Genomic DNA, 20,864 nt, shown 5'->3' on the forward strand with positions numbered 1-20,864 from the left:
AGGTAATTGCCAGTAAGTGGTTAAATTATTCAGTGATAAAAATTGCCCAAGTAGCTTAGCCCTTAGTGTTAGCATATGTTCCAGGTTTGGGGTAAGCATATGTGGGTAAAGTATAAAGGTTAAGTTTAGTTTATTATTTTTTTACTTACTGGTTAGGTTAACATCTGAGTGTTAGGTGTTAGGATTGAGTAAAAGTAAAAGTCCTGCCTCAAAATAGCCATCACAAGATAACTGCTACTAGCTTTTTTAGGGAGAAAAGGTCACAGCTAGATTTATCTCTGAGCACCCCAGAAGCCCTAAAACACAGCTTACTTTGATATGCAAATGACAACAAGGTGCCATGGTCTAGAGCCTGACCCTGTCCTTTGCTCCTAACGCAACACTATAACAACAACAAAAAGAGGGTGCACCAGCATTGTGCACTACCTTAATACACTGTTTATTATTGAATGAAAATAGGTAATATGCTCACAAATGAAGTGAGTCAACAGGCATATAAATATACAAAAAGTAAATGTCACCAAATCAAAAACACTTAGCCTATTATGTGGGAAGTGTCCTTAGGTATCCAGTATGGCTTAAACATTTCCAGGGGTAGCCCCTCTTCCTCAGGTCCAGCTCTGAAGAAAGGGGGCTACCTCTGGAAATGTGTAAGCCCTGCTGGACATCTAAGGACACTTCCCTCATTATAGACTAAGTGTTGTTAATCTGGCAATATTTGCTTCTTATTTATTCATATGAGTATATTACTTATTTTTATTCATTAATAAAAAGTGTATCACTTTCAGTCGTTTGCACTATCCGTTCTGTATTAACAAACGCTTTAAGGTAATGTGCAAGGCTGGTGCACCCTCTTTTTGTTGTTTTGTACTGCTGCATACGGTGCCTTGCAAAAGAATTCACCCCCTTGGCATTTTTTTGTGTTTTGTTGCCTCACAACCTGGAATTAACATGGATTGTTTGAGGATTTGCATCATTTAACCGCCTCAATATTAGGCACTTACACACCCTTCCTGCCAAAGCCATTTTTCAGTTTTCACCACTGTCACAATTTGAATGACGATTGCGCGGGTCATGCTACACTGTAACCATGTGAAATTTTTATAATTTTTTTCACACAGATAGACCTTTCTTTTGGTGGTATTTAATCACTCCTGGTTTTTTTTCCTTAAAAAAAGGCCAAAAATTGTGAAAAAATTATAATTTTCTTACTTTCTGTCAGTAAATTTTGTAAATAAGTAATTTTTCTCCTTCACTGAGGCGCTGGTGGGGCAGCACTGATTGGCACAGATAGGCTGCACTGATGGGCACTGATGAGGTGGCATTTATGGGCACTGAAGAGCCAGCACTGATGAGGATGGACAAATATGCCGCACTTATGGGCACTGATAGGTGGCACTGATGTGCACTGATAGGTGGCACTGGGCACAGATAGGCAGCACTGGTGGGCACAGATATGTGGCACATAGACAGCACTGATGGGCATTGATGGGTGGCACTGATGGGCATTGATGGGCAGCAGTGATTGGCATTGATGGGCAGCACTGATAGCCAGCACTGATGGCCACTGATTGCAGGCACTTGTGGGCACTGATTGCTGGCACTTGTGGGCACAGATTGGTGCCAATTGTTGTTTGGCACTGATTGTTGACAGTGGCATTTCTGGCACTGGTGGGCACTTAATTGTAATCAGGGCACAGATTACATCCTCTGTGAGGAGATGCTACTGATCGGCTCTCATCTCCTCACACACACTCTGTCAGTGTGAGACGAGGAGCACTGATTACCGACATCTCCCTGTTTATATGTGACCGGCTGTGATTGGACACAGCCAATCACATGGTTAATGAGCTGTGGCCGCGTCTCTTTACACAGATTGGGGTTGCACCGTGTCCTACCAACATGGAGCACGAGAGCGGTCATTCTGGGAGGCCGTCATATGATGTCCACCCAGAACAAGAGCGGCAAGTGGTTACCATATTTATTGCCGTATAACATGCGCCGGCGTATAACACGCACCCCAAGTTTAGGAGGGGATTTTAAGGGAAAAAACTTTTAGGAAGGAAGTTCAGGGAACAAAACTTACATTTAAATGCCCATCAATGCAGCCTTGTCAGTGTCATTTGCAGCTTTGCATTGCAGCCTTGTCAGTCATTTGCAGCCTTGCATTGCAGCCTTGTCAGTCATTTGTAGCCTTGTCAGTCTTTTGCAGCCTTGCATTGCAGCCTTGTCAGTCATTTGTAGCCTTGTCAGTCTTTTGCAGCCTTGCCAGTCTTTTGCAGCCTTGCATTGCAGCCTTGTCAGTCATTTGCAGCCATGCATTGCAGCCTTGTCAGTCATTTGCAGCCATGCATTGCAGCCTTGTCAGTCATTTGCAGCCATGCATTGCAGTCTTGTTTGTCATTTGCAGCCTTGCATTGCAGCCTTGTCAGTCATTTGCAGCCATGTCAGTGTCGTTACAGGCTTGGCATTTAAAAATGGCATCGCCGAGATACAGAGCGGATGTCCTGAGTATCTCGGCGGCGCTCGGTAGCTCTCGGTCGTTCTCGGTGGCTTTCGCCTATTTTCAGCCGCACTCGTCCATTCTCGGCAGCTTTCAGCTGCATGCGGGAGTGGCCGAGACTGGCCAAAAGCCGACGAGAATGCCTGAGTGCGGCCAAAAAAAAATAGCCAAAAGACGCAGAGAAGCTCACAATCGGCGGGGATTGGTGTATACAGAACATACCCACAACTTTGATGTTTTTTTTGTGAAGCAAACAACAAATAGGACAAAATAACAGAAAAAGTCAATATGCATAACTATTCACCCCCCTAAAGTCAATACTTTGTAGAGCCACCTTTTGTGGCTATCACAGCTCCAAGTCACTTTGGATAAGTCTCTATGAGCTTGCCACATCTTACCACTAGGATTTATGCCCATTCCTCCTTGCAAAACTGCTCCAGCTCCTTCAAGTTGGATGGTTTGCACTTGTGAACAGCAATCTTTAAGTCTGACCACAGATTTTCTATTGGATTGAGGTCTGGGCTTTGACTAGGCCTTCCAACACATTTACATGTTTCCCCTTAAATGACTCAAGTGTTGCTTTAGCAGTGGGTTTGGGGTCATTGTCCTGCTGGAAGGTGAACCTCCATCCTAGCCTCAAATCACACACAGAGTGGTACAGGTTTTGCTAAAGAATATCCCTGTATTTAGCACAATCGGTTTTTCCCTCAACTCTGACCAGTTTCCCAGTTCCGACTGCTGAAAAACATGGGATGGTGTTCTTTGGGTGATATGATGTGTTGGATTTGCGCCAGAAATAGTGTTGTCTTTGATGGCCAAAAAGTTCAATTTTAGTCTCATCAGACCAAAGCACCTTCCTCCATACATTTTGGGAGTCTCCCACATGCCTTTTCGCAAACTCAAAACGTGGCATTTTGTTTTCCTCCGTGTCCCCCTCCGTACTCCTCCTCCGCCCCCTCAATCTTTCAGGGTGGAGAGTGGAGGTAAATCTGGCTCCTTCTTTTTCCGAATGAACAGTCAGTGATAACTGACTCTGTCCATTCACATAACTGAAACATCATAACCTGTGTTTATGATGCTTCAGTTTATGAATGGAGAGGAGCCTCTGTCTCCTCTCCATTAATTTTCAGTGCAGCTGAGGCTGTTGAGAAGGGGACTGGGAAACATGTGTCCTCAATCCCTTTCCATGTCTCAAAGGGGAGATGTCAGGGGTCTGTTAAGATCCCTGATATCTTACCAACCCCCCCTAACAGGGCTAATAAAAAAAAAAAAAAAAGAATTGCGATAAATAATAAAAACAAATTAATTGTAAAGAATAATAAAAAATAAAATAAAAAAACACACTGACACTGCCCCCCCTTAAAAAAATAGAAAGGATTGTAAAAAAAACATAACAAAATAAATTGTAAAAAAGAATTTAAAAAATGAATTGTAAAAAATAAAATTGTAAAAAACAAAAAACTACTGACACACGCACCACTGTCACATGACATAAAAAAAACGTATTGGTAATCGGTATCGGTGAGTACTTGAAAAAATGTATCGGTACTTGTACTCGGTCTTAAAAAAGTTGTATCGGTACAACGCTAGTTGTCACCAATCGCTCTCTGAGTAACAAGGCCCCACTTACTCTCTGAAGCTATGGCTGAGAGTTTGTTCCTTAGGATACCGATGTCCACTTCATTAATAATCAGAAAATAAAACTCCAGAAATATTATATCAAACCATGTTGCCTTCCAACAGTCAGCGAAGCCACTCACTCACAGTTTTGTTGACTCAACCACAGGACTTGGGTCAGAAAATGCCTACAAACTTGCCAAGCTGAATCGCTGGGGGGGCAGGCTTGGTAACTTAAATTACTTTTTTCTGACTTCAGATATGCTTTGATAAACCTGAAAGTGCATATTTAGGAGTATAAATTACAGCAGGCAGAGTTGCTGAAAATATACCATTATTACACAGCTGTTTCGGAGTAAAATTTGACTGTTTCAAAAGCTTGGTCGATGAGAAAAAGTGCCACTTAGCAGAAATGTGTTTTTAATTACACTGCAATATTTTTGTTTCGAAATTTTGAATATTAAAAATATTGGAACAAATGTGTAGCTTAAAATTTCAATAGTATATTTAAAAGAAAACAGGGTTTTTGCACAGTCAGCACAGCTTTACCTCATACGCTAAGCTAAGTAAATATTTCAGCATGCAAAATGAACTTGCTCCATTCCTTATTAAATCAATCACAGTGTATCTGGGCTTTTCTGTAACTAGGCAAAAACAATGAAATGTCACTGAAATTGTTATTTCTATTCAGTCACTTTTTATATGAGTGGATGGAAAAAAATATACATAATTAAAATCAGATTTTATAAAGCATCTTTCGTTGTTTAAAATTATAAGCACCTGTGTTACATAGCCACATAGACATTTAATATAACTTATCTAAATGTACTCTATAAAAAGCATAAAGGATCATAAGCCCTATATAAGCAGAGTATATAAATGTTGTATTTATTTTTGGATAGATTATACTTGTAACAATATGATACGCATACTGCCAACGAGATGGGGAACAGGGACACTTTAAGGTCTGATTCACACCTATGCATTTTTGGCGCTTTTTGCATTTTGCAGATTTGCACTACAGTCCATTTAACATTGTTTCCTATGGAATACGTTCTGTAGAGCAAATCTGCAAAATGCATAAAGCACTAAAAATGCATAGGTGTGAATCCAGCCTAAGGCCAAATGTATATAGGAAAAGGGATAACTCTAAAGCCCCATACACACACTGAGATTTTCTGCTGATTTTTTTCCTTTAGATTTACCAAAACCATATAATATGAGGTCAAACCTTAGAAGCTTCAATTTGTATGCAATCAGGCAGGCCCTTGCACTACATGGTTTTGGTAAATCTGAAGGAAAAAATCAGCAAAAAATCTGATAGGGTGTATGGGGCTTCAGTTATATAATCATAAAAATAGAAAACACAATAATTTGGAGGTTTGCTGAAAAATTTAGTGGGATATTAAACTTTTCATTGTTAAGTGGTAGATTTGTTAATGAGGGCCTATTCATCAAACCAAAAACTGGGACAAGCGAGGAGGAAATAGCTATATTAGGAGATTTGGTTTTAAATTGACTGTCCCTCCAAAGGAAGGATTGTCGTGTGGATGGGGTGTGAACAGGGCACATAGTGGTGACTTCTGTCTATTCAGTGTGGAGAAACGTAGTTCTCTGTACATAGTATGACTGAGCACTTAGGCCACGTACACACGCGGGGACTGTTCGCCCAACTTTGTTCGTCAAACAGTTTGAGCGGACAGTCCGCTCAAAATTAGCATGGACGGACTTGGCCACACACGACGAACGAACAGTCCGCTGAAACTTGCGCGATGACGTGAACGGCACGTACGACGGGACTAGAAATACGACGTCCTATACACTGCAATGCAACCTTCCACGTGTAAATCCTTTCTGAGCATGCGCGGAACTTAGTTTGACGAACAAGCCTACACACGGGCGGACTGTCCGCTCAAACCAAGTTTCAGCGGACAGTTTTACGGAATTTCCGAAAAACTTTGTTCGTCAGACTGTCCGCTGAAACTGTCCGCTGAAGCCCACACACGAGCGGACTGTCCGCCGAAACACTGTTCAGCGGACAAAGTTGGGCGAACAGTCCCCGCGTGTGTACGCGGCCTTAGGGCAATCCGTGCCAAGATAAAGCTTCGTTCATAGATGAACTCAATTATGGTGTTGGCATGCAAAAACAAAACAACTGACGTGAGCTCCTGGACAGACTCTGGCCATGTGGTACCAAAGAAAAAAAGGCTTGTACTATAAAATAGGTAAGCTTTAGAAGGGAGGTAAAACTTGCTTGCAGGAGTAATCTATGTGCACCATTGCTTTCGCTTGTATAGATCTCGCATAAAAGCAATACTGCATAAAGTTTGTAGTACAGCATGAGCAAAATGTTATACAGTAATTAGAGTAAATAGTATAGTTTTTATAAAATAATAATTTTATGCATTCAAATAGGTTGTCCATACATTCTACATTTCCAGTCAATACCTTCACTTTGAAGGCTCCGTGAACACCTTTCAAATCATATCAGAATTAAAACAAATTCCCTCAAAATTGATTTCCATGTGTTTAAAGCACCAGTTTCATATGGTTTATGTGGTGGTTTGATCCTGCACTCCAGCAGGCATGATCATTGCACACCTGAGTGTAGGTGTCTCTACCTCTGCTGGATTCTCAATAAAGTAAAATATCGAAAAGTTTTCTATTTAATATGAATTGAATAAAGGAGAAACATCAATTTAACGGTAAAAAACAACTTTTATTTTGATGACTTCAGGTTGTAAAAATAACCCCTCTGATCTTTTTGGAAAGTCGTAACTTATAACACAGCTACTTTTTTAGAAAAAAAAAAAAACATATTCTTTTTCACAATGCAATCAAAGAAGAACAGACATTCATTTCCCCCCCAAAAATGTTTTAACTCGTCAAAGACACAATTTTGATTAACTTTTGATAAAGGTGAAAATGCATTAAAATGTTGAATAAAGGCACTCTGAACTCCACAATTTAAAACAATACAAGTACATAAATCTCTCCCTATAGCATTCATATACAGTATATATATATAATATCATTCCATATACTGTACTGTGCAAACTTTTAGGCAGGTGTAAAGAAATGCTGTAAAGTAAGAATGCTTTAAAAAATATATTTTAATTGTTTATTTTTTACATTTACAAAATGTAAGTAATAAAAGTAAATGAACAAAAGAAGAATCTAAATCAATACAATATTTGGTGTGACTACCATTTGGCTCAATTCTTCTAAGTACACTTGCACACAGCCTTTGAAGGAACTTGGTAGGTAGCTTATTCCAATCATCTTGGAGAACTAACCAAAGATCTTCTGTGAATGAAGGCTGCATCAAATCCTTCTGTTTCTTCATGTAATCCTAGACAGACTTGCTGTTGAGATCGGGGCTTTGTGGGGCCAAACCATCACTTCCAGGACTCCTTGTTCTTCTTTATGCTGGCATGCATAGTTCCTAGTGACATTGGCCATATGTTTGAGTCCAGGGCCATCTTTAATATTGATTGGACCCTGGGCAAAACTTTTCTTACCCCCCCCCCCCCCCCCCATGCAGTTTCACTCTCCACCTGACATACAATAAATAGCAGCTAGACTCAAAATCAGTTTACTGAATCAGATCAGGCAGCGTTTGCGATTGGTTGCCAGAGGTTACAGTGTATCATGACCGCTCACTGACTGGTTGCTAGAGGTTACAGAACACATTACAGCTCACTGGTTAGTTGCTAGAGGTTACAGCACATGATTTCTGCTTGTTGATTGGTTGTTAGAGATTACTGTGCATATGACCTCAGGGGGGCATGATATACATATCAATGCCGCCGGCCGCCTCTATTTACATATGAATGCTGGTAATTTACATGTAAACACAGGGTCTGCAGGTGAGTCATCTGTACACAACAATAGGGTAGAGCTGGACAGCATTAGTAGCAGCACTTCACATTGAGATATTGGGACACAGCACAGGACTAAACCCTCAAGGAGCGAGGGAATTTAAACCAGGATAGTTGGCAAGTATGAAGTAGCTGCTTTGGGCCCCAGAACAATGACAGGGCCCAGGGTAGCTGCCCCTTTTGCCCTGCCTTAAAAACGGCCCTGTTTGAGTCATTGTTCAGCTGCAGAATACCATTGAGTCCAATCAAATATCTACCTGATGGTATGGCACAATGGATAAGTACCTGCCTGTATTTTTCAGCATTGAGGACACTATTGATCAGGCAATGATGAGAACCGCAGACACAGTGGTCGACCAAGGAAACAATGCAGCTGATGAAAGGCAGATCATGCTTATTCGTCTGACATTGGAAGATGTCCAGCAGTGCCATCAGCTGGCAGAAACCAGTGTGAACCTAGTGCACCCATCTACTTTCCAGAGAAATCTGTCCAGAAGTGGTCTTCATGAAAGAATTGCGGCCAAAAAGCCTTTCCTCATATAGAAACAAGGCTAAGCAACTTAATTATGTGCAGAAAAATGGCAACAAGTGGACTGATGAGTCAAAATCAAGGAGGGATGTGACTTGCCCCAAATTTGTTCTGCAGCAGGACAATGACCCCAAACGTACAGCCAATGTCAATGGGAAGTATCTTCAGTGTAAAAAAGAACAAGGAGTCCTGGAAGTGATGGTTTGGCCCCCAAAGAACCCTGATCTTAACTGTTATGAAGACACATAAGGATGTAAGGCAGCCTACATCCACAAAAGATCTGTGGTTAGTTCTCCAAGATGTTTGGAGCAACCTACCTGCCAAATTCCTTCAACAACTGTGTGCAAGTGTACCGAGAAGAATTTATGCTGTTTTGAAGGTAAAGGGCGGTCATATCAAATATTGATTTGATTTGGATTTCTCTTCTGTTCAGTTAATTTCCATTTCGTTAACTGATAAAAAAAATAAACTATTAACACTTCTATTTCTAAAAGCATTCCTAATTTACAGCATTTTTTCACAGCTGGCCTTAAAAACTTTTGCTCACTAATATATATATATATATATATATATATATATATATATACACACATACATATGTATGTATGTATGTATGTATGTATGTATGTATGTATGTATGTATGTATGTATATATATATATATATATATATATATATATATATATATATATATATATATATATATACACATACATATATACATACACATACACACACAACATCGACCAGCTATAACTTTAGGACTACTGACAGGTTAGGTGAATAATATTGATTATCTTGTTACAATGGCATCTCCAAGTCAGTGGGATATATTAGGCAGCAAGTAAACATGTTGTCCCTGAAGTTGATATGTTGAAATCAGAAAAAATGGGGCATCGCAGTTTGTTGTGAATGGGGCTGGTAGTCACCGACCAGTCAGGGTGCCCATGTTGACCCATGCTCACAGCCAAACGTGCCTACACGTGCGCATCAGAACTAGACCACGAAGCAATGGAAGATGGTGGCCTGCTCTGATAAATTACATTTTCTTTTACATTGTGGATGGCCAGTTGCGTGTGCTTCCCTTACTTGGGAAGGATGTAGAATATGATGTATTATATGAAGAAGATAAGTCAGCGGAGGCAGTATGATGCTTTGGGCAATGTTCTGCTGGGAAACCTTGAGTCCTGCCATTTACGTGAATGTGACTTGACATGTACCCCCTACCTAAACATTGTTGCTGACCAAGTACACTCCTTAATGTTGACTTAACCTCCAAATTCTTCAGATCTCAATCCAATCTGACATCTGTGGGATGTGCTGGAAAAGCAAGTCTGATCCATAGAGGACCCACCTTAACGCAACTTACAAGAGTTAAAGAATCTGCTACTGACAGTTTGGTACCAGATACCACAGCATACCTTCAGAGGTCTAGTGATGAGTCAGGGCTGTTTTGGTGGCAAAAGGGGGACTTACCTAATATTAGGTGGGTGGTCATAAAGTTATGGCCGATCAGTGTATATATAAATGCATATATAACATACAGTATATATACGCATAACAAAACACTATATTACTAAAAATATTGGGATGCCTGCCTTTACATACATGAACATTAATGGCATCCCAGTCTTAGTTCATAGTGTTCAATATTGAGTTAGCCCACACTTTGAAGCTATAACAGCCTCAACTCTTCTGAGAAGGCTGTCCACAAGGTTTAGGAGTGTGTCTATGAGAATGTTTGACCATTCTTCCAGAAGCACATTAGTGAGGCCAGGCACTGATGTTGCACGAGAAGGCCTGGCTTGCAGTCTCAGCTCTAATTCATCCCAAAGGTGTTCTATCGGGATGAGGTCAAGTCATGTTGGAACAGGAAGGGGCCATCCCGAAACTGTTCCTACAAAGCTGGGAGCATGGAATTGTCCAAAATGTCTTGGTATGCTGATGCCTTAAGAGTTCCCTTCACTGGAACTAAAGGGGCCAAGCCTAACCCCCTGAAAAACAACCCCACACCATAATTCCCCCTCCACCAAATGAATTGGACCAGTGCACAAATCAAAGTCCATAAAGAGATGGATGAGTGAGCTTGTGGTAAAGGAACTTAAATGGCCTGCACAGAGACCTGACCTCAACCCAATAGAACACCTTTGGGATGAAATAGAGAGGAGTCTGCAAGCCAGGCCTTCTCGTCCACATGATATGCTTGACCTCACAAATTTGCTTCTGGAAAAATGGTCAAACATTCCCATAGACACACTCCTAAACCTTGTGGACAGCCTTCCCTGAAGAGTTGAAGTTGTTATAGCTGCAAAGCCAACGCAATATTGAACCCTACAGAATAAGACTGGGATGCCATTAAAGTTCCTGTGTGTGTAAAGTCAGGCATCCCAATGCTTTTGGTAATATAGTGAATGTCTATACATAATACATATTTACACAGTATATATATATATATATATATATATATATATATATATATATATATATATATATATATATATGCTCATGTCTAGCTGATACTATAGAACTATCATAACAAACTGCCATGCTTCTAGGTTTACACTAGCAGACAGCGGGATACAAGTTGGCCTAGATACCATTCGGCAAATTATACTTGTATTAAAGTAGAAGTAAACCCTTTTTTGATCTTGTACTACAGATAAGCCTATAATAAGGCTTACCTTTATGTACAGTGAATATCTCCTGAACCTGCATGGTTTAGAAGTTATTCATACTGCATGCAGCTGGTGACGTCACAAGCACATACACTCTGAAGGGACAGCATACACGTACTGTCCCTTCAGAGCTCCATGCCGCAGTCCATAACGTGACAGTGGAGTGGCCAATCAGAAGGCCGGAGGACACAAACTTGGAAGGAAGGACCGGGTGAAGATGGAAGTGCCTTCAGTGATGACAGCTCACGGATGAAGGACTTCATTCTATGTTAAGTATTTCATAATGTGCGAGTATGCGATGCATACTCACATATTATGCCATTGTCTTACAGGGTTAACAAAAAAATGTGATTTGCTACCTCTTTAATGATGATGACAGATGGAGGCAAAGAAGTAGCTAAGATTTTGTCCACAGTGTCTACGTAGGTTGTTAGGGATACACAGGGTACACACATTTAAAGCATCACACTAACAACCTAGACCTGATGCACTACCAGAGAAATATAACCAAGTCATTCCAACTAAACAAACTATAATTCCTTGTACACACGATCTGACTTTCTGATGGGAAATGTTGGATGTGAGCTTGTTGGCTGAAAGTCTGATCGTGTGTATGCTCCATCGAACATTTTTTGTCTGACTTTCCGGCAATAAATGTTGGCTAGCAGGTTCTCAAACTTTGTTGTTGGACTTTCCAATCATGTGTACACATGTTCGTTGCACAAAAGTTCATGCATACTCAGAATCCAGCAGAAGGAGCCCAAAGGGTGGCGCACGTCTTATACGTCACCACGTTCCCATGTTCGTAATTGTTGGCCAACATTTGTGTGACCGTGTGTATGTAAGCCCTTCTACACACGGTCGGAGAATCCGTCGGAATGTGTCCTATCGGACTGTGTTGTCGGATAATCCGACTGTGTGTGGTATGCACCGGACTGTTTCCGTCGGAATATCCGTCGGACCAAATTTTCAAACTTGCTGGAAATATTTTCCGACAAACTGGTCCGATAGGACATACTCCGATCATGTGTAGAGAATTCCGATCGGACAAAGTCCCAGGCATGCTCAGATAAAATTCCTACATCAAAGCTATTGGCTACTAGCCTGAACGTAGTCCCATCGTAATGAAATTACGTCATCACATTCTGAAAGATCGGATTTTTCGACAACTTTGTCCGACCGTGTGTATGCAACAGTCTCGGACAAGATCCAACACACAAAATCCGACGGATTTGGTTGTCGAAATGTCCGACCGTGTGTACAAGGGCTAAGACAAGTTGGAGCCAACAACCTTCGAACAAAATTCCACGGTTTTGTTGTTGGAACGTCCGATCAGGTGTACGGGGCATTACAGTATGCTGTTGCAGTTTTTATTAATGGAGGATCAAAAATACCCACCCTATAGTAATTTCATGTGGCGGTCTACCCTTTAAGGGCTCACCTTGAGAAAGTGTAGACTATCAACTGGAATGTCCATTCGTCAGACTGTTATACACAATTTTATATTTTGGCTCTTCCTGCAGTAGCTGTGAGTATCCCCTTTCTTTGTTGCCAAAAATGGAAAGATTTTATTTATCTCTTTTACTGCCTGGTATTAGACACAAAGTAAAACACGCTAAACACAGAAGTACACATAAATCTTTCAAGTTTTTTACATTAACCTAAATTTAGTAGGTCTCTAACCATTCAGCATCTAGCAAAATCTGAAATGCCCATTTTAGGTGGACTGATCATACGGTCAAACCACTCAAAACCCATCCAAAGTATATGAAGATGAGCAAAACGTTAGAGGCTGTGATGAAGGATAACAGCTTGTGGTCAAATGGATTCCTAATTTAATATGGCCAAATGGTGTTGAATTTAAATGCAAACACACATTTAATATGGCCAAAGGGATTTGTAGAAGTTTAATGTTCAGCCCAATAGGAGCTAATTATAAACGTAGCCTAGAACTACATCAACATGCAATTATACATATTTTCTGGTGGTCATTTTCATCTAATCAATAATACTTTTATCATTTCTGTAGCTTATTCTCTGAGAAATATTTTTTTCAACTCACAGCAGTTCAGTACATTGACAGATAAACCTTTTAATATATTAAAAAGCACAGTAAAGCACTAATATAATAGGGAACTTTTGGACAGATTGCCAGGAACTACCAGCCTTGGTAAATAGGGGAGTTTCTGGTTATCCTCTCAGCTATACTCCCATTACCTTCAGAAAGCATGCCCAGTGCCTCATCCGTTTGCTGGCTGTTCTCCATCTGAGCTTTGTTGGGGTCCTGGATGTAGCCAGGGTAGTTCAAGAAAGAACCTATTCGGCCATTGTGTTCAGACGCAGATGCACTAGTCAAATGTTCGAATGAGATTTCCTTGTGCTTAAGCCTGACATCAATGTTCCATCCTGTCCATCCATACAAAGCCAAAGTAAAGAGGAATCCCTGCATTGGGTTCAGTATGCCCTTAACAAAAAGAATATAGATGTATAAGTTTAACATTTTACAATATAAGGACATGCTAGGAACAGACAATACACTTAGTTGTAGTAAATAAGCATTGCAGTGCATATGGAAAGCAGTCACTTCTGAGAAAATAAAGTTAGGGAATTAAATATCACGACAAAGTATTCTATGTGATCAGAATAAAGGGAAGCGCACTCTTGTGCCTCAATTTGTTGGGAAAACCTTTTTGTTGTGAGCTTAAAGTGTATTTTCACTTCCCTAATTAATATAACACCTACAAGATATTTGGTACATGTTCCCATTCACGTAGTATAGCTGTTAAATTTTTTTGTGTTTTTACCTGTGTAAATTAGCTACCTAGCTTCTCATAGTGGTTTAATACTAAGTAGGGAGCTTTTTAGATTGTAAGCTCTAACAAGCAGGGCACTCTGATTCCTCTTGTACCAAATTGTAATGTAACTAATGTCTGCCCTCATGTTGTAAAGCGCTGAGCAAACTGTTGGCGCTATATAAAACCTGAATAATAATAATAATAATAATACTGGCCATAATGTGCTGGCAGATCTCCTTCTTAGTTGTAAACTAGATTGCAACACTGTGTCCTAACAAAGGGTTTGGATTCTGCATTGTATTTTAATAAGATGAAACTGGCTCTGTACCCACGTTGCCCCTCTGAAATTGTTCAGATAGCTTGCAGACCTGTGTACAGTATAATCATGCTCCAAAGAAACAACTAGAAATGTAAGAAATATTTTTTATTAATATTATGTTTTATCACTATTATTATTCGTTACATTTACTAACAAACATAAAGTAAAAGTTTCTTAGATTTGACTTTAAAAGTCAAAGTGGAAATACACTTTAAAGCTTTAAAGCTTATCTAAAGCCTGAACTGTTTTTTTGCAGTATTGGATACAGTGGGGAATGGTAGGCTTACCAAAAGAATGAAGTGCCACAAAAATATATTTCTTAGGAAAACCATAGCTCCCAATTGTCCTTGATTTTGAGGGATTGTCCCTGGTTTGGAACAAAGTCCCTCTGTCCCTCTTTCCTCCACATTTGTCCCTCATTTAGGTCTGATTTATATAGTTGTATATCAAAAGCAAATTTTTTCTTTCAAAAAGTGTTTCCTAGTGCTAAACCTTTTTCAAAAGCCAAGATAAAGGAATAGTAGCAGTAAAAATAAAAATAAAAAAACAGCACTTGTGGGTTTAAGGTGTTACTAAACCTAGTAATGAGTATGAACTGAACATCCCCCAGTTAGGTTCACACTAGAACATGCGAACAGGCAAAACATTCGGACGAACACCTGAACACCTATAAAGTCTATGGGACACGAACATGAATAATCAAAAGCGCTCATTTTAAAGGCTTATATGCAAGTTATTGTCATAAAAAGTGTTTGGGGACATGTATCATGCCCCAGGGGACATGTATCAATGCAACAAAAATGTTTTAAAAACTGAATTTTTTTCAGGAGCAGTGAATTTAATATTGCTTTAAAGTGAAACAATAAAATTGAAATATTCCTTTAAATATTTTGCCAGGGGGTATCTATAGTAGGCCCTTCAGGTCTGGTATGGAAATTAAGGGGAACCCTGCTCCAAATAAAATAAATGGCTTAGTGGTCCCCCCAAAAATCAATACCAGACTCTTCAGGTCCGCGATCAGTTTTAAATGCCCTTTGTCCTTTAGAAATGTAATTTTGCTATGGTATTGTTCTGAGCATGGGAAAACTGTGCCACTTTACAGGCATACTATAGACACACCCCAAGCACCATATTTAAAGGAATATTTCATTTTTTATTGTTTCACTTTAAGCATTATTAAAATCACTGCTCCTGAAAAAACGGCTGTTTTTAGAACTTTTTTTTGCATTGATACATGTCCCCTGGGGCAGGACCCGGGTCTCCAAACACTTTTTATGACAATAACTTGCATATAAGCCTTATAACATTTGGTTTTTCACATTAGTCTAGCCTTAGAACTTTTGGTTTTTCACATTAGTGTCCAATAGACTTTAACGGTGTCCGTGACTTTCGAATTTGCTGCGAACACTGCATATTGTTCCGTGTTCACCGAACATCCAAACAAACAAACTTTGGCTTGGGCCGAACCGTTCCCCCATCCCTACCCAGTAACATGAAAATAGTTCATCTGCCCAGCCCCCACAGTGCCCGCAGCTTATAAATCTTCCTTTACATTAAAATACTGTCACTATATACCTTTTTAGATGATCTGTATACCACGGTTATAGCATAAACTGCACGGTTTCTCCAGTGCTGAGAGTTCAGAAGGTGGAGATTTGCAGCCTGTATACACGCTCGTCCACATGTGTGATGTCAATATCATGTGATCTGGCTATCTCTGAGAACAAGAGAAAGTTCTCTCGCGCATAAAAGACACACTGAGCATGTGCAGGTTGGCTATTGCCTGTGTGTTAGCTGGCTTTCCCCAGATAGATATTGCAGGGAGGGGAGGATCTATGCATACAGGATATAACAGCCTTTTTACACAATGCAGAGAATTAACCCCTTAAGTTCCACAGTGAGTGTAACAAGCATGCTATGCTGCATATACAGACAGATTTTACTGTTATGGGTTTAGTAACACTTTAACTTTTATATTTTTGTGTAATTCTCCTTTAAGGGGGGCATGGCAGGAGGTGTGCCCTATGCCTATGTAGCGGCAGCTCCTGAAGAACATGCGCTATTTGTTTTAAAAATTAATATTCCACGGTTGGGTTTAGGGCTAATTTTGCCAAATTGTGGTTTCAGTACCAGTCTAGCTGGATTGCACTGAGTTCTCCTTGACCGTGGGTGTCGCTGTCACCATCGGTGGCTGTGAGAATGCAGTTTGGCTGGGTGCATTGGAGGCCTTCTTTCTGTCAGAACCAGCCCAGTGGGAGTGTCATCTTGCTGTGCATTCTGGGAGAGGGTATTTAAGATACTGACATCACGTGCTTCTGAGTACCGGTCCAGAAGAGATTTTCCGTCTGTTTGGTCCTGGTCCTCCTGACCAGCCCCCATGGCCCTCCTGGCCTGGGGTGCGGATCCATGCAATTCCGAGTCTAGGGGCTGGATAGCCCAAGGCAAAGCAACAGGGACAGGCCTGAATGGATATGAGGCCAAAATTATTCAAAGGTGGTCCAGTGCCACCTCATCTAGGGAGAGGCCCAGCAACTGGAGAAGCATCCAGAAGAGGACTCTTCGGAGAAGGCCATGCATAAGGCTGGTTTCTCATAAGGAGCCTGGAGGCTCAGTTGAAGGACACTTTGCTGATCTATTTTTATACGGTATGGCCGGACCGGCTAAGAGATATTGGTACCGTATCATAGTTCTCTAAATTTATCTACGTCCCTCAGTTACAGCCAATTTCTATAGGGAGAGACTTCCTATTTTTGCAGTTCCAAAAGTACCTGAACTTTCTTCCTACTAACCCTCTACCCTTCATTAAGAAATGGTGTTATCTTTTAAATAAATATCCCAAAGGATCCAGTGTCAGTTTCTGAAATTCTTTCGGCCATCTACCACGGGAAACCCCTAGACAGAGGTGAGGTTAAGAAGGGGTAACGGTAAGCCCAACAAAACCAGCAGCTCCTTCGGGGGTCAGTGCTACACCTACATACTTCTCATCTCCAAAAGTTGAGAGGTATGCAGAACCTGTAAACACATTTTACCCAAAAACGTTTCCCTGTTCAAAATCATGAGGACACCACTGCATCCTGCTACATTCCAGCTATTGGCAGGTCCTACCATGCTCCTTTTAGCAAAGATCTAGGGTGGACGTTAATAATCGGCTGACTCCGAAGCTGGCATTAGGGAGCGGGTTGCTTCTAACTTTCACCCATGCCCATGATAAGCTGGAACTCCATATCAACTCTTGTAAATGCAACAGTTTTTTTTATTATTAAAGGTTCATTAAGTATAACTGTACTTAGGTCAGTGCGCCTCTCCATTTATACCAGTTGTTTGATTATGGTTTATCCCAATGATGTTTTGCAGGAAGGCTGAAGGATACATGTTAAAGATTTTAAGCACTATCCCACCAGTGCACCGAGTAGGGCAAGTTGTGAATTTTTTTTATTCTGTAGTGGAGAATAGTTGAAACCCATTTTCTTTTTTTGTCTGTGTTCAGATGGGGAGATTGCTCTTCACTTACTGTTCTAGGCACAGAAGTAAGTAGAAATCTCTCCAAAATAAGAGGAAATCTACTCTTAAAGCGGACCTTCGGTAATTTTTTTCTATCTATTAAATCCTCCGCCCTTGTTGTTTTATTTTTGGATAGTAATAAAAAAATCTGCCAGTAAATACCTTATACAGCCCACTTCCTGTTTCTTGTCTGATGAAAAGCCTAGGCTTGTGACATCATGTACAGCTCTCTCTCACTCTCGTGAGCGTTTGCCAGGGGGGGGGGGGGGGGGGTGAGTCATAAGAGGGCCAATGAGAGCTGCAGGGCTGACGAGCTAGAGGTGTGCCTCTGTGTGTCTGTGTAAATCCAGACAGTGAACAGACAGAAGCTCCAGCTGCCCACAGTTAAAATGGTTGCAGCCAGACTTAGTGGAGGGAGATTTCTGTAGCATATTGGGCAAGTACAGAATTACAGTATGTATAAAATAATATGCAACGTGGTTGGAGGGAAGCTTTAAAATGGCAAAGGTGTTTTATTACAAATTATGTGAGCAGACTGTAGTTCCTCTTTAAGATGGCCATATATGGATCAAAATTTGGCGGGTCCCACTGAACCGGCCAAAGTTCAATCCATGGGCTAGCTGGTTGTACGCAAGTCGATCCATTTGTGTACAACCAACCTTTTGGGTTTTCCCTGAACAATTAGTGCAATTAGGTAATACTGTTGATTATACACAATGCCGCAAGGATTCCCCCATCAGCACAGAGTGTGTTGAGGTGGTAATTGGCACTTTTTTTAAAATTTAACCCACTAATTGAACACATTTTTTTTTTATAATAGACAACTGTCACCAGTACAGGTTTGACCTGTACCTCTTTTCTATTCCTATTCCTGTCACGTCTTTAAAATTTTGGTTTTCCCATCACTTTCTGTTCTATTGACTATGGCCACTAGGACTCAAGCTGGCAATATACGCTGAGATTTCTCTAGCTTAGCCTACAATAAATTCCTGCTGTCAGCTATTTTATTCAAGAAGCTAAAGCAACTGCAGCTGCCTGAATACAATGGTGCTGCCAAGCAATGACTGCATCTGATAGGACGCAGACACCCTTCAGCCACAAATTTTCCACCTGGCTCAGTTGATTTTCAATTCAACTTTTATTGAGCAGGTTGGTACATGCAGAGTAACCCATGGATGAAATTTCTGCCAGTTGAGCAAAAATCATCTGGTCTTCTAGATTGTAAGCTCTAACGAGCAGAGCCCTCCGATTCCTCCTGTATTGTATTTTAATTGTACCGTCTGCTCTAACATTGTGCGCAAAATGTTGGTGCTATATGAATCCTTTATTATAATAATATCCGAGTCATGTAGAGCTAGCTTAACAGAGAAAGGGAATCTTTCCAGTGAAAACAGGCAGTAATATAAAAATCAAACAGCGGCAAGGAAAAAATCCCAGCTGAACTTACCAGCCAGCCTGCAAGGGGTTACGTTTGCACTCATTTGCAAATACATGGTGCAGAGGCCACATCACAGCACCCCAGTATTATCTGTAATACTAACTCTATAAATTTTGAGAGCCTCCATAGTAGGAACACATATATAATAATGGATAGATTGAGGGCAGATATGCCAGGAGGGAGCCCACCCCTCCTTAAATGTACAAGGGGGCACTAGACACCCAGCAAATAGCAAAATGGCAGAAAAGGTTAGACAGGACAATTCAGTTGGTTGCAGGCTCTCTGGTAAGTTAGCTGGGAATTTCATTGTTGTTGTTTGGTATACATTGCTCTTCCATGTGTTCCTTGTTTTTAAGGCTATTTGTAGGTTTGGGCAGTTGCCGTTTGTTTGTACAAGTAATAAAAATCAGACAGAGGTTCTAACCCTTGTGCACTCCTTCCAGAGCTAAAAAATGTTGGTTTAAAGTGGAACTTCAGTAATTTTTTCATCTTTCCAACTATTAAATCTTCTGCCCTTGTTGTTTTAACTTTAAGATAGATTTGGGGGTTTATTCATTGCTCTAATGAGCAGTATTGCAATTACATAAAGTTGCATAGATGCCAATAGATCCAAACTGCAGCACACCACAATGCATATGCTGTGTGCTGTGGTGCTCTGCATTAACCACTTCTATACCGCAGGCCGTCATATGATGTCCTCAGCTTTCAGTGGTCATATTTGAATGATGCCTGCAGCTACAGTCATCATCCAGATATGTTTTTTTTCCGCAGGCGATTCCCTACGCCACAAGCATGATCATAGCGGCTGTTTAGCTGCTTGATCTTTCTTACTGGCGATGGGGGGGAATGTCTCCTGCCACCCTCCGGTGCTTTTCCGGGCTTTCCCATGTCATCAGGGACCCGGAGAAGGAATCCGCCGGTGCCAGAAGGAAGCCATAGAGAAGACAGATGATCCCCAGTAATCTCTATGACTCTTGGAGGCACAGGCACATCGTTATGATGTCACGCCCGGGCCACCTGAAGTAAACAAAGCCATTTACTCAGTTGGAAAGCATCAGATCGTTATTTTTTTTTTTTTTTGATGCTTTCCAGCCTGGAGGAGAGATGGACCGATCTCAAACTAGTCTCATTACAAGGGATGTTTACAAAGGGGTCAGCTGACTCCTCCCCCAGCCTGCACGGTGACACTTCTCCCCACATTCACCTGATACTCACACCTGCCTGCACGTGTACGCCTCTCTACCTTCTCTACCTTCACTACAGAGTGCACGTGCTGCCGGGAAGAATGTCAGGTGACCAAGTGGCCCTGCTCGCTGGTGCATGCTATTTTCCAACCATGCCCCCAGGACTCGCAAAACCAGAAGTGTATGCCTGCCACTTCCTGCCCGCATGGTTACCATGATGACAGCCAGTAACAAGCCGGGACACCGACATGGGGGATGATGTTTGGAGGAAAGGCTGAGTGTGGATGACAGGTGAGATCCATCCTCCTCCTCACTTACCATTCACACACCGATATGTGCATTACTGTGGCACACAATCATTGCATGAGCCAAGTCACAGATGGACATACAGTACACTACACAATCTGAGTGTACAACTTTCTG

General features: G+C 41.0%; 1 protein-coding gene across 1 annotated transcript in view; it reads right to left on the reverse strand.

Moving 5' to 3' along the window:
• Nucleotides 1-20,864, reverse strand: part of GPR143 (G protein-coupled receptor 143) — a 127,537-nt gene that overhangs the window by 12,148 nt on the left and 94,525 nt on the right. Inside the window, exon 8 of the mRNA XM_077480838.1 lies at nt 13,422-13,668. Coding sequence (XP_077336964.1) covers nt 13,422-13,668 — 247 coding nt within the window. The remainder of the gene's footprint in view (nt 1-13,421; nt 13,669-20,864) is intronic.

The sequence above is a fragment of the Lithobates pipiens genome, unplaced genomic scaffold (assembly GCF_037356315.1).
Source record: "Lithobates pipiens isolate NorthernLeopardFrog02 unplaced genomic scaffold, aLitPip1_a1.2 Scaffold_16, whole genome shotgun sequence".
In the NCBI taxonomy this organism is placed as follows: domain Eukaryota; kingdom Metazoa; phylum Chordata; class Amphibia; order Anura; family Ranidae; genus Lithobates; species Lithobates pipiens.